The 15553-nt window shown below is 34.9% G+C and overlaps 1 protein-coding gene across 1 annotated transcript in view; it reads left to right on the forward strand.

Annotated features, from left to right (window-relative positions):
- Positions 1–15553, forward strand: part of LRPPRC (leucine rich pentatricopeptide repeat containing) — a 101690-nt gene that overhangs the window by 48695 nt on the left and 37442 nt on the right. Inside the window, exons 24-27 of the mRNA XM_075412879.1 lie at positions 1219–1343; positions 1986–2092; positions 13884–13952; positions 14220–14310. Of these exons, the coding sequence (XP_075268994.1) occupies positions 1219–1343; positions 1986–2092; positions 13884–13952; positions 14220–14310 (392 nt within the window). The remainder of the gene's footprint in view (positions 1–1218; positions 1344–1985; positions 2093–13883; positions 13953–14219; positions 14311–15553) is intronic.

The raw sequence follows: 15553 nt of genomic DNA on the forward strand, positions 1-15553 counted from the left end.
TTTGTGTGTGTCATCTTGGTTTGTTTCAGTTTCAGTTTAAATCTTCCACTTCAAAGAATAACTTCACATACTGTTTTACCAATGTTTCCGTGGTTGTCCTCTGTTGGTTTTGGTTTGCTATTTTTAGACTGGGTTGTAATCCTTTGGAAAGGGGTTTGCAGGAGGTGATTTAGTTCTGTTAGTTGCACAGTGTAGAATGTTAATTTATATTTGTTATTTTAAGTTCCAGATCTGATTGTTTTTATGGCTTTTCAGTTTTGCATTTTAACTATGTGTAACTTCTGAAGATGTTAATACTGTATATGCAGGGAAAAAAAATCAGCAAAGGACTGAGATAACAACAATGGAAATATTGTACTTGTTATTGGTACTTACTGCTTAAAGGCTCCCGAGTAAGTACATGTAAGGAAGTCAGCATCTTACGCACTCATTTACTAGTATCATGGATATATACTAGTGCTGGAGCTCTATGTGACATGGATAGGCCAGCAGAAAATACATTTTGGTACTTTAATATATTGTTGAATGAATTGCAAAAACCCGCATTTTTAACACTAGCCCTGCACTTGTGACAAAATGGAAATCAACAGATGATTTATAGCTAGTTTGTTAAGGTGTAAAATAAATATAAAGCTATCTAAAGAGCTGTGGTTAACTTAGTTAACTCTGGAGATCCATACTGAAATAAAAATGCTGTGGAAAAATTTTGAAGAGCTTAAAAATTTAAAATATCTAATCAGAGACATTCAGAGGTAATACAATGTGCACAATATTACTTATTAACAAGAAAAATAGAACTCTCAAATACAAACTGGAATTTTGGTTAAATTGGGGTTTTGCCACAAACAGTGCATAGCAGAACTTAAGAATTTTTACTTCAAAAATTAATTGCATCTAATGATGAAGAGTATTCATGCCCCTGGTTAATTTGTAGTGAACAGTGTCACACAATCAAAATTTACACAGCCAAGAGGTTTAAGCATAAATCTGTACTTTTTTCATTTATGTGGCTGTCAAGCATACATAACGTTTGTAGGAAAACTTTACCTGTTACTTAAAAATAACTGTAGCGTATTGCGGGGGAAAAAAATACACTCTTAGATTATAGACTGCTGATGAATTATCCTTTAAATTTTCAAGACTAAAGTGGGTTTAGCATGCACTGCTCCTGCTTGGAAGGTTTGATGTTTTTATTCTTGTTTTATTTCATTCCACAAGGGATGACATGCCTGCAGCTCTGGAAGCTTTAATCAACTGTTATAAGAAGTATGGTAAAATTCTTCAGCTTCATAACATCTACTGTAGACTGATAGAAAAAGGAGACGCTGATCTTCTGCAAAAGGGTTAGTTGCGTGTAGTCGAATGCTGTCTGGTTACGTGGAGTGTTTTCTGAAGGCTTGTCTTCCATGACTTGTGTATCATTTCTTTCAGCTGAAAGAAAAAAAATTGTTTGTGTTTAGAAGTGTAACTATAAAGCACTACAATTATGCCTACATTCTTCAAATTGAAAATTAGTATTAATTTTAAATGTAGAAGATTTTTCATGTTTGGATAATACAGCATCAAGCTCTCAAAGTTTAGTGCTAATGCTTGTTCTAGCTACGTATATTCCTATTAAGACATAACTTAATAGTTGCACAACTCAGTAGTAAAACAATACGCCTGTTTTATAAATAGTTGTGCAGTTGAGAAATTCTATATTCTCACTCTCTACAAGTAGAGAATGCCAATGTATAGGATTGTTTTGAATGTAACTCAAAATACAGTGTAGATAAACAAAAAAACATTTTAAATATGCTCAACTGTAAAGCTACAACAGATTGTGTAGTATGTTGTAATCATTCCATATGTTTCAAAATTTATTTCCCTATAGCTTGTTCTTGGAGTTCTGTGGTGCCTGGAAAATACTAGTATTAAGAATAGCTGACATGCATATTAAAATGATTCAATATATTTAGTAAATTAATGAGTTTTATTCTCTTTAGTTTCAGATTTTATAAGCAGAGAATATGGTGACATGATGGCTCTTTATGATCTCTTCTTCGCCTTCTTGCAAACAGGAAAATACAAAGAGGCCAGGAAGGTCATTGAGGTGGGATTTTAGCTATAGTACTCTAATCATGCAGCTATTTAGACTCTTAATTAGAAACATTTAAAGTTTTTAACCTTTAATTAGACTTGTTCTGATCCATGTTAATAGAATTCAATCCCAAGAATAAAAAAAACCTCCACCAGCGTTTTTTTTTTGTATAATTACAGTTCAGAAGAGAGACAGTCTTGTTGTATATTGAAATTGTTTCCTCACTTTTTCAAATTCACTGTTATATATCAAAATGATATTTGCATATTAAATATCGGATTGTGGAACAATTAAATTAAACTGGCGTTCCTGGGTGTAAAGTTGCTAATCCTCTTTCTGAAGGAATTCTTTGTTCTTAAAAGCACTGGAATTTAATTTGCTGCAGACCATGCACAGATTTATTTGTAATGCTTGTCTACAAGTTAATCAGCCAAACAAGCGCTGTCTGCTACTGTTTGGCATTTAATTTAGCATTTCTTCTTTCTCTCTTTTTCAGGATAGTAAGCAGCTTATAGGAAGTGGTAGGTGACAAACTTGGTGTATTTAGGATTAGTATATTTTATCTAGACTTGATTGAAATTGTGCTTACTGAAATTGAGAAGTCAAAGGGGCAACTGCAGAGTCTGCCCAGATTGTGATTATTTTGCTGCTTAACATGGTGGTATGTTTTTAAAATGCTGCATAAGTTTTCCAGTTAATGTGCGGGAGGAGGCGTCTTGCAGAAAAAGTAATACTTTGTCCTCATCATTTTTGTTATGTACATGCACCACTCTAACCTAATTTTGGGATTTTTTTTTCTTTGTAAGACAAAGTGTGTTTTTTTCCTAATTCCCTCTGGGATATTTGAAATACCAGTTATCCCTGCTTGAATTATCTAATAGAATTATTGCATTTAAAAAATCTTAACTGAAGATCTGCTTGTTTGTCTGTGGTGGAACAATACTGTCCTGCTGTGGGGTGTGTGGAAATTGCTAAGCGCAATGTTGAAGCATTGATATTTTTGTTCTCAGAGGGCTTTTTGGAGCTCAGAGTCTTATAATACACAAGAATAGAAATATCACTATCTGACAGAAGACAACACTGAGGAGTTGAGTTCTTTACAGTGATTAAAGCATTTAGGAGGTAAAAAGATGAGATCTGAGAACTGGAAGTAAAAATAAAGCTAAATGAATAAAACTGGTACTTGGTGTGGTTTAGCAGCTGTGTCTTTGATACTGGCATTTAATTTCTCAAAACTTATATTGGTGGCTACACTTCAGCAATCATGAATAGGATGGTAAGCAAATTATTAAATTGGTGGAGCTTTGAAACTTTTATAATTTTCTTCATAGGTGCCATACTATCTGCAAATATTCAGTATTTGGTGGTTGATCATAAATTATTAGTAACCACAGCCAGACACTGAAGCAGACATAAATCTGAACACCTAATATCTGGAGATTAAACGAAAGTTTTCCTGGCGTTTTGTGCGATTTAGAGTAGGTTTTCTTGCTCTTACCTAACTTCCATGAAGTATGAATTACAGTTTTGTCTATGCTGTTGAGAAAGAAATTTTAAATTCCGGAACTTTTAGGAGTATAGGAGTTTAGCTAGGAATGGTATGCATGTATTTTACGAGTGGATCAAGTGGCACAAAATCAATTACTATATGGTGTGTTATAATTTGACTATGGTTTTATAATGTAACAATATGTTAGGTATTTTAGAAGAAATTTTAAAATTGGTATTTTGCTGAGGACAGCAATAGCTTTTATTGTTTTAAACCATGAACAAGTTGTTATTTGCTTTTTTGTTTGTTGGGAAGTTGGAGCCTTAATGAGTACAATGTGAACAATAGAGTACAAGGTGTGTGTGTATGTATACTTTCTCTAGTCCAATGTTTTTTGTGACTAAATTACTTGTTGGTCATTTCAGATTGTTTTTCTATTTTCCTTGCTTGTGAAATAATATTCAGTAAAGGTGTTTAATTGGTACCACTTTCTCTTCTTAGAAGTTGTTGCATATTAGACGTAGAGTATCTTTCAGCACATACTGGTATCATGTATTGCTGATTGTGGTCGTCAATTGATTTCAGTGATATCATTTGTTTTAAAAGTATCTGTGGAGTTAATAAAGAGTATCTAAAAGGGTAGTAATAAATCTGGAAAAAAATTTCCTTAGGAGCTAAGGAAATGAAGGCCATGGAAGATATGGTTGTTTAAATGGACTGTTACTCATTGGAGACCCCTGCCTCTTCTTGCTCTTGCTATATTTGGAAATCAGAGGTACTCTAGATGCTTATGTGAAACTTGGTGCTGCTTTGAAAAGCTTGCAACTCAAAGCCCCAGGAATAAGAAAGTAACTCTTAAATCTCGATCTTTGGTAAAATACAACCGGGCAACAGTAGTGGGAAAGGAAGAAGGGTAAGAATATAGAAAATAGGTCAGAATTGTGTATGTACTTTATCTGGTCACAAATGTGTTGTGCATGCATACTTAGCTTGTGTTGTGGCATATCATAGCAAGAAGGCTGAAAGCTCTGGGGCTCATCTGCTTGCTGGAGGGAGAGCAAGGCTAAGCGGAGAATGATAGTATGGAAGACAACAAAAGGTGAATAGAAAGGAGATGAGACAAAGAATGCCCCTGATGGATACCAGAACAAGTAAACTGAAGCATGTGGTAGTTTGGTGATGTAAGTCTCTTGAAATGATGCTAAGTGGAAGAGAAGCTGTGACTGAGAAGACTAGGGGGGGAAATTCAGCTAAGTTCTGAGGCTTCACAGAGTCTGGTTGATACGGTAACAGCTCGCAGTGTTACTAGACTGCCTTGGTAAGCTTTTGAAAGTCTGTTCTCATTTGTTCTGTGGCAGGTGGCTAGAGAAGAAAGCCTCTCTCGGAGACAGTACCTCCAAATGAGGTAGCCTGGCTGCACTGTAAAGTATAAGTCTATTTTATTCTAGCTGTGCCTGGAGTTACGAGTTAGTTCCTGAGCCCTTGGTAGGTGGATGTGCTGTAGATGCTCTTTTGCTTTCCACGGGGAACAAGTTCCACTATTGGGTGCTGTTAGTACATCAAAGCATGATTTAGTCTTCAGTTCTTAATTGCACCTGAACTGATAAATTAGCTTTTGTCTTGAGTCCTTCAGAGGTAATGAAGTCAAAACAAAGTTGGCACATCTCTCTTCTTCCCACTTACCATAAAGTCACATATTAGCTTGCTTTCCCTTGTAGTGGCACAGCATGGCTTCTGTGTCATCAAACCTAGCTCTAGTTACTTAGGAGATTTAGGAGTTTTTCCCTTACTTGGAAAGGCAGTGTAATTGCCTTTTTTCCTTCAAGAAGAAAGAAATAAAATTAAGTCAATACATTTTTACTTTAACTAAATTAAACTACATTAAAACTAATCTAGGCTAAAAGAAAGGGATATGAATTTTCGATAAATAGGATTAGAAACATTTATTTTTACCTGTGTTCTAAAATGTTGTCTTATTTTGAAAATATCTAATCACATTTTCTCCTGGAGAGAGACCTTATGTAATTCCTCATGTGTGTTGCTCCGGTGCTCCAGGTAGTAGATCAGAGTCTTGACGAGTTGCTTGGCCTAGTATTCTTCTAAGTCTGGTAGATAAATGGTAAGAGAATTCTCTAAAGCCTAGTCCCCCAAATGCCTCCAATCCATAGCTGCTTTCCTGTTGTCAGAACTGGACAATTGGTGTTCCCTTATGTCTACTCAAGTTGTTGAGTACCACTTTATTAACCTGATAGAGCTGATGGTTGAGAGCTGGATGGATATGAAGGTCATCCAGGAGAGTGGGAATGAAAAAGAGAATGTTACACCACCTTAGAAGAATCTACTTCCTTCCCCTTCACCTGTAACTCTGTCATTGTGTTTGCATGCTGCATGGAGGTTTCAAGATTTCACTACCTAAAGTAGATAGAATATAGTTGTTGTCTGTCGTTTTGGTCCAACTTGTATTATTTGGTTGTCTCTGAATTTTGCACTGAGATCTCATACTTGGATCTGTTTTACCTGCATGTCGACTCACCCTTTTTCCTTCATTTATTATGCTGAATGCAATTATCAAAATACTCTCTGAATCTGTGTGTAATTAAGCCCATGTCCACACTTGGCTCTTTCTGGTAGAGTTGCAAGACTTATACATTGTTAAGTACTGTAACAGTCCTGCAGCAGAGGTTCAGACAAGCCCTTCTGTAAATCTGCTTACCAAAAGTCTAAACTGTGTTTTTATGGGGTGAAAATGAACACCACACCTATAGCTAAAGAGTGCAAGATTTTAAACTGGTGTTAAATCCATTTCTGCACTGTATTGATAAAATCATTACATCTTAAGCTGCATGTCATTGGTCAGCAAAATACTTCTGTAAAAAAAAAACCAAAGCAAGCACCACATTAAAAAAGGGTATCAGGTCACTGGCATTTTTAATTAGGCACTTATGATATGAACTAGGAGTTGGTAGAGGTGTTCAACTGGTTTTTAGTTTTGACAGATACTTTTGAAATCTTTCTAGATCAAATCACATCAGCTATTAAAATTGTTACTTCAATGAAAGAGCAGAATCTCTTGTTTCTGTTCTGTTATGTAGTTTTACTGGAAATGAAGGCTAAGACAGAACTGCTGTATTTGGGATATAGGGAAAGACCTCAGAACTGTATGGCAACATTTTTTAGTGGAAGACCAACCTGTACAAGTTTGCTACCACAAGGAACCTCCCTTGAAAATGGGAATGCATAGTGCATGGCTTCAGAATGCATTTAACAAGATTTTAATTGTGATACTTTCCTCATCTTCTGCTTACATACTAAATATATAATTTATATTTAATAGTTAAATATATCATAGTATTTCCTGCGTGTCTCAGGACATTTATGTGAAGAATTGAGGGACAAATGGTTGTAAGATATTTTAATGAAATGTGTTCCAATGTGAATTAATGCAAGAAAAAGCATTTGCTGCTGCAATTCAAGACCTGACAAAAGAACTGTTTTGAGTGAGTTTAGCGTAAAGGAATATATCTATCAACAGATGTCAAGTTAATTCAGGAGGTAAACAGATTTAAGCAAGGCATTGTGACATCCACTGTCAGCAGACCTCAAGATACCAGTTGCCATTGGTTTTAATCTACCATAAAAACAATGAGAAAATTTCTACTTGATATTGAGAGATTACAACCTTCTTTCATCCAGATTGCTTTCTTAAGAGTCTACATCATAAAACTGAGTCTTGCTGATTTTATGCTGGAGATAAACTACTGGGAGAAGATGCTTTCTTCATATGTGACAGCAGGATTTAGGGGTTTTTTTTAATATCTAGTTTAACGATGGTTGTATCTAGTGTCTGAATTTACCTACAAAGACTTATTTTTGGTCCTGTTAAGAAAAGAGTGGAGATGTTTAGAAAAAAAGTTGAAATGTTTGAATGTTGAATGCAAGTTGTATTAGATAATGGTGGTCTGAGATTGAGGAGTAGTTTGTAGGGGGTGTAATAGCTTTTATTAGAGTAACTGTATACAACTGAGAGGGAGAGGAAAGGATGAAGAGCTTTTAGGCACACAAGCCCTGTAATTACAAGAAAAAGATTATTTTTTTCTTACTATTGAGTCCTGTTAGTCTAATAAAAGCATTACTTCTTATGAAACTGGACTCTGATACAGCTATTAGTGAAGCTGGATTTTGTGTCCATGCATATGTGAATGTGTTGTATGTGGGTTAATAAATAAATGGGTGCTAACGAGTTCAGTGACATTATTTAGAAGTTCTTAAATATGCTTTCTTAAAGGAAAGCACATTAATATGTTTCAAATAAGTCAATTTGGTAAAGGAGATAGCTACTGAACAAATTCCTTCTAGAAAGGGAGAGGGTAATGTGTTTGTACTGTGGGATCATGGTAAGAGCTGTGCATCCTTTCTTAGCTCCAGGGACTTTGTGCTAGAGGGAAGATGCTACTGAGTTTTGTAATGCTTTTTTTCATTCATCATACAACATAAAAACACATTCCAATGCAAAGAGCAAATTTTTGCTCTGCTTTGAATCTAGAAAATCCTTGAGGATTTTGTTTTGTGCAGGGTTTTTGCATATTTTTAATGTCACCTTTTCTTCCAGTGTGATAGTTGTTGTGAACTTCTCTTATTGTCTAATGATTTTTTTTGTCGTAATACTTTAATGCATAGTTTCTCTTTGAAATCTTACTGGTAAATGTAGGCTATTCCAATAGTACTTAAACATACATCAGTCTCAGTTGTCATGAGTGATGCTCAAGTTGTAAAGCTCTTTCCTGTTTTTATTTTCGTATTTTTGGAAAATAATCAAGTTTCCTTAAGTTTTTCTCAGTGTCTGCCTAACATAAAGTGATGTATGTTCCCGTTTCAAGTGAAATAAATAAAATCATGAGTATTTACTCAACAGATACTAATCATGTTGGTGAATTCAGTGAACTTAACCGACAGGAGCTTTGAGGCAAATACATACTGCAGGAAAAAAAACCCAAACCCAACAGTAAAAACTTTCCCAGTGGACACTATAAGCTTTGCATTTTCTTGTTATGAGCTGCTGCTTTTTGTGTAAAAATTAACCTAGCAGAAGTAGGCTAGTTGCTACCTTGAATGTAGGATAGGCAGAAAGGAGAGCATGAGCTTGAATTGTAATCAGTCCCAAGAGGAGGGCTAGGCATGATAAATACGTAGGTGTGTGTCCATTTATGTCTTTCATTAAATATCAGATACTGCAAATAAAATATAAAATATACTATAATTGAGTAGGTTTTGAAGGCATAACTTCCAGTGGAGCACCTCATAATTTTCAAAACTTTGCTGCTGCATTGGAGTCCTTGCCTTCATTATCAAACATGAAAAGTTGTTACACTGAAGGTACGGATTTAACTGCATTGCAGCTTTCATACAGTTATTCCTTGCCCAAAACGTTGTGCAAGTGTCTGGGTGTTTCAGATGGTCTTCGCATTAAGGAAGTCAGTAGTTGGGGTGTGTTTATTCATATTTATTTGTGGCCAAAATTGCTTACAAAGAACAAAAGCAATTATTCATCTTTTTTAGAGAAATCCCATCTTAGTTCTGAGCAGTTCGCAAGGTTTTCTTTTGTTTATAAAGAATAAAGTGAATGAAGATGTCTTTCTGTGCCATCACTAAAACGATGTTCACCGTTTTTGAAATGCACAAGAGGTGAACTTCTCTCAGGGTAGAAAATGAACTTGTAGAGAAAGTATTACTTCTGTTGCCAGCCATATACAGATGTAGCTCTAGTGGTATCCTGGTAGTACAATGACTTTAAAAAAGCTGAGCTAGGGAAATAATGTGTTTTATTAGATAGCTGATATGATTGCAACAGAAAAGATACTTTTCGATGCACGGATTATTTTTAGATCCCTGTCTTTAAATTTAAAGCTGCATCTTTTACAAACATGTGGACTATTGTGAAAAAGTTGGTACATTCAGAGCCAGTAATCAAAGGAGTCTTCTGTATTTTCTGTATATCCCACTACGGTACTTCATTTACATTATGCTATAAAGATTACAATGTAAGAAATACAGCAAAGTGATATACTTGTTTCATACATATGAACACAGATTTAAGATTATTTTTAAAATAATGTAAATGTTTTAATCAGTGGGTTTTTTTTAAAAACTAATGCCTTGCTATTTGAAAGTGAAGGACTATTTAATAAGAGGCAACAATATAACAGAAGTGTAAGATAATTTTAACCATCTCATCTGTCAACTAGACTTAGATGGCTACATAAGGTACAAAAACTTCGTATCTGCATATTCTTTTAACTTACTGATTAAGCAGTACACCTACTGCTTAGTAGAAATGAAGACTTCTGCCAAGAGTTTTAACATAGGTGAAGGTTCAAGCATAGCATACAGTGTTTATGTTGTAAAAAACTTTGTTCACGTAAGCTGCCATGCAAAAATATCCTGGGCTTCATTGAAGCTGCATTAAATTTGTGAGATTTTCATAGACATTTTTGTGGAATCAGGGAAAAATCTGCCTTTAAATTAAGAACTTCCCATCAAATGTTCTGTTTTCCCTGATGTTTGTGTTAGAGAGCTGTTAGAAATGACATGCATCAGTTCTTATAGCTGTCTGTTCAAGGTTGTCTGTTTGGAGAAGTAATGCATTTTTTTTGCAAGTCATTGTTTTGGCATCTAAATCTCAGTAACTGGTTCTGGTACTGGTAACATAAGTCTGTTATGGCTGTTGATGTAACTCATCATGAAACCTTCTTCTTCCTTTAGCAACATTAGCTATCTCTCATTATTACTGGCTTTTTCAACTGCAGAGAGGGGAATGAATGGATCTAGCTGTCCAAAAAATACCATCAAAGTGCAGCATGGATGGCGTTTATAAAATTTGGCTGTTTCTTTTCAATATGACTGCATCAGTGATTTATAGTAGAACTGTTTCCCTAAGAAAAGGATGAACTTTGGGAAGAATAAGTAAGGATTTAGAAGAAAACATAAAACTTAAGGAGGGCAGAGTTAAACTTGAGTGGTTAGAACTGGTGTGTTATTCATGGTGAAGTTATACTGTGGAAGGCTAGAATAAGTTGTGCAGAGTATGTAACAGTTATTTGTCAACCAGTGCACAGTATTAGTTTGTGGAAGTGCACTGTTGGAATGTTAAAACAAAAGAGTAATCCACCTCGTGTCACATAATGCCAAATGAAAAATACTTCTGCTGGCTTTTAAATAATTACGCATCCTAAGGCAGCTATAGCAAAAGTGGTACTGTTTTGGGACATTCTCTACTTTTAGTTTTCTGAAAGTCATCTTTTCAAACAATACCACAGGGTTTCTGGTCTGTATGTTTGGTTTTATAGTTTTTCTCTGTAACTTATTTTTGTGTTTAAAGAGAAAAAGGTTGCTTTAGGCAAGTAGAGAGAAGTAAATAAATATTTTCCGTAGGTCTTCTGTAAATTGCTTAAGTTTTTTTAAAAAGGTTTTTTAAAAGGAAAAACCTATTATTAGTCTATTAGCTGTAACAGGTACAGAACACTAATGTAAACAAAACTTAAATATTTCTATCATTATATAAAAATCTGGAAAAACATCAAATAGATTTCTCTCTGACAGGTCAGTATTTTCCCAGACAATCTGTTTTCTTTCAGCTATAATAGGTAGAAATTAGTTCAAATAAAAATGTTAGTGCAGAAAAGATCTTTCTGGTGATTGGACCCCTTCAATCACCTGTCTGAAGTGACTGGTTCTAGGAAGGAGAAGATACCATGTGTCTTAAAAAAATTTTTTTAAAAACCCAACAAAACATTAAGACTCAATAATAGATCTGGTTTTTTTGAAGTCCAGTGAAACAAGCAATATCAAAATAGTAAACAGGAATTTGGAAGACTAATTAGAGTAACAGGTTTTTGCTTCATTTTTTTCATTCATTACACTTTTTTATTTTGTATTTTCATCTGCTGTACTGTAGAAAGTCTGCTTCCTGCTAAATGCAATGTTTAAAATTCCCTAAGATGGTAAGGGATAAGCTACAAATATGGACTATCGGGCAAGCTCTGGAGATTTAGTTAATCTGACCTAGATGTTCTTTTGATGATTGAGACCTGCAGTATGTGAAAACACTTCTCAATTTCAAAATGAAACACAAGGATATCTGTTGTATAACTCAGCTGTCCTTGTAGTGACAGACGCATCAATCATTTCTGAACAGGAAAGGATTTACTATAAAAAGTTTGGAGCTGTTGAGTTCATTGGCATTCGGATCAGCAATGATATTGGAAGTTGTAAGTGAATTCAGCATTTGAATTTTACCATGTCCTAAAGAGGATTAGCTACAAATGCAGGCAACATACTTTTTTCTTTTTCATTTTCAAGAGCCTGTTGTGTAAGATGTTAATTCTTGACTTAGTTTGCAGCATATTTTATGTGGAACTGTTTGGTGGCTCTTAAAAAAGCACTGAACAGGTACCTATAAACATAAATAGCTGTGGGGATAAAACCTAATCGGAAAAAAGCAAATAACTGGAAAGCAAAACTGTGTCTAATATATACTATTTTTTGATACTTGAGAAGCCACTATTTTTCTGTAACCTCTTGGATTGAGACTATTCTTATAGTACGGTTACATACGTAGAGAAGATGGTCCATGTTGTAGAACTGGGGAGTTAGCATCTTGTCTTTTTAAAAACCTTACAATGGTTGCTTAAAATGGTTTCGGTGGTTGGCAGGATTATATGGCCTAACATTTACTCTGCGGAACGCTGTTTCCTGTAACTTCAGCAAATTTTAACATTTTTGATTGAAGTTTTGCATGCTGGTTTTCTGGTGTATGCTGAATTATTTCAGAATGATGTAGTGGTAATAATTCTGCTCTTGGAGAATATGGGAAAAGGGAATTATTTGGATTCAAAGCAGAAGGTAAATTGACTTTTTCAGTGGTAATTGTTTCCACTGCTTTGCAACTGAGACTCAATATTTCTCACAGCTTTTTGTTCAAACTGCGTCTTACCTTTCATATGCAGTGGTGTTCAAATTTTGGAAGTCGCGCTTCATATTTAAACAGTAGAGACTTATAATTTTAACAGCTAAAAGCCTCCAAGAGTCAAAACACGTTTCTCTGTAGGGATGAACAGGCATTTCCTCGGAATCACAGTGAGCTATATTACTGTGAATCTGGACACCTGAAATGAAAGCAGAGTCCTCTTTGTAAATGATCCTTGTGCTAAAACAAAGGACTATAAAGAAACTAAATTCAAATACTCTGTGGGAGGGAAGGGTAAGAGGTGAAAATGATGGATGCTTTGCACACAGGGGTTTTTTGTATCCTTTTTTTAGATACATCAGGCATAAATACTGGCATGCCTCTAACATGTTTCTTCAAGAACTTTGAATCTTCCTGTGTTTATTTAAGAATTTATTTAAGTAGAGGAACCAATATTTTGGTTATAGTTTGTGGTGCTGAGAAGGCACAATGTGATGGTGTATACCAGATGGAATTTCCAAGGATTGAAACCTTTTTGAGAATGCGTATTCTGTAGCTGTAGTCCACTCAAAACAGCAAAGAAATGAATAAGCAAAGGCTCATCAGACTGGGAAAATTAATAACAGAAAGATCTATGGCATATTAACTATTATGCATCAGTTTCTCTATGTACGCATACTTAGGAGTAAGCCTTTGCTCTGTTCTCAGGCAGGAATTGCCTTACAGTTAGTATACCTGGCATCTGCATTGGCAGCGTGTTAGAGTTGTAACAGTTCTCTGTAAATTCCTGTTTTTCTTACTGAGCAAGGTAAGTCAATATCTAAAACAACGATTGTCTTTAGATATTAATAGTTGTAAGAAAATGGCTAATGTTAGCAGGGAAGGGGTACCAAATGTTGATGTTGCAGTTGGGAGGCATGGTTTTCTAGTTGATAAAACCATGCAGTAGTGTTAAATACAAATGTTAATTGTTAAGACAGTTTGGAAGCATTTGGTGTAATTCTTTACCATAAGTAATACAAATGTTTTACCATGGGTAATAGCAGTAATACTCTATTACTGTGGTGACAGAAATAATTTATCATTTCAGTTTATATGAAGTGTATTTTAAATCAGCTCTCTCGCCAGCGTTCAACCAAAAAGGAAAATGTCTTGAATAAAATGACTGCAGTTTTTAAGTTTCTCATAAATACAACCTAACTTGATTATTAGTGAGCTTGTGGTCTCATTCAGGTTTCAAAAAGACAAACAAAAACGATGAGCTTGTATTATGAGCCCATGTATTATGTTTACTTTTCCTTAGAATGTTCTATGTGAAGTGATGTGTTTCTTCTTGTGGAAATATTTTACAGACTCCTGGCTTGAGAGCACACTCTGGAAGGCTGCAATGGTTTGCAAAAAAGTGTATATCAAATAATCAGGTATGTGGCTTGTATGATGTCTTCTATGTAACTGCCATTATATTCCAAGAAAAATTGTTTTGAAATATTTCATTGATTGGTTTTTATGTTTGTGAAAGGATGTGTGACAGGCTGATGAGGTGAACTTAATGCTTTGTGTAAATGCTGGTGTATACTTAAACAGAAATATTATTTTAGCTGAGTGCACACAGCATGTAAGCGCACATATATAGAAAAATAATTGTTTGGCTGAGGTATAACTAGGTTCTACCTGCTTTCTTTTTAAAGATGGAAACTTTGGAACACTTGGTAGAATTAACTCAAAATTTATTTGAATGTGATAGAGATGAGATGTACTACTGCCTGCTTCAGCTGTGTGGTAAGTGAGCTTGTGATCTTTTTTGTGTTGTAATCTGTTTTCTTTTGTGGTTGGAGATAGGAAATAACCCTGAATTGGAGAAGAGTTTTATCCTCATAGGCAATTAGCCTGGATACCATTTCTGAGGCATCTTGTGGGGGAGAGTACAGGTTTTTTTAACCTGCAGACCTCAACACTTATTTAGTACTTCTATTGTACAAGTCTTCCAATTCATGCTATTGTCTTGTGTCCTAATTTGAAAGTTTACTCTGTTTTGGTTTTTAATATGCTTGAAGAAGAAAAACTGCTCATTTGTTATATCTTTGTAATTGATAAAGATCTGGAGTCTCCTGTAATTGGATTGATTCAGAAAGGTGCATTTTTTAAAAATCTACCAATTCCTCACCAGCCACAACCTACCTTTTGCATCATTTATAGGAATGAAACAGTTTTTAAAATGGGAAGTTCGTTTCTGTGCTACAGACTTAGTGTAGGATGTATGTATAGTGATTTTCATTTCCTCTTCTCTGTATTTTTCAGTCTGTGCTGGTTTTGTTATTCAGTGGATCATACTGTATTATACATAATAAAAATTTTGGAAACTTTAGTTCTAGTTATTTTAATGTCTTAAAAGCCATTTTGTGTTAAGATTTGATATGGAGCAATGAATAGTAAATTGGGACATAAAAAAGCATTATAGGGATTGCTATGTACTTCGGTAATGTGTGTGTATATGTTAATAAGCCAGTACAGCAATTTGATATATTTGGTCATGGGAAAACTTGCATTTGAATTTGAAGTAATTTTAGGCTATTCACCATGGTGGTTTGTTTTTTTTTTTTTTTTTGTTAACTGGAACTAGCAATGTTTTAATGCTAAATAAAATAGTATTTGAACCATCTTTTTCGTATGGTAATGAAAGAGGCTTCTTCCTCCTTGCCCTTAAAACAAGCAGAAGAAATGAGTACTTCCACAAAAAAATGACCAGAGACCCCTTGAGAACTTTGTTGCTTTCATTTCCTGAACAGCCTCAGAAAGCTTCGAAACCAAACTGTAGCGTTACCTAATTCTGGCTTTGCATATACTGGTTCACCGTCGAAAATCAAGTAGGCCTGGAAAGCAATCTTCTCCAACAGGGAGGGAGCCTTCCTGTTTTTCCACTCATCCTGTTCACCTCTGGCAGTGACAAAGTCTGACAGTGTGCCTGCTAGGAAGAGAATCTAAGAAGATACAATCTATCAAATTGTCATGAAAAATCTTCAGT

The sequence above is a fragment of the Opisthocomus hoazin genome, chromosome 2 (assembly GCF_030867145.1).
Source record: "Opisthocomus hoazin isolate bOpiHoa1 chromosome 2, bOpiHoa1.hap1, whole genome shotgun sequence".
In the NCBI taxonomy this organism is placed as follows: domain Eukaryota; kingdom Metazoa; phylum Chordata; class Aves; order Opisthocomiformes; family Opisthocomidae; genus Opisthocomus; species Opisthocomus hoazin.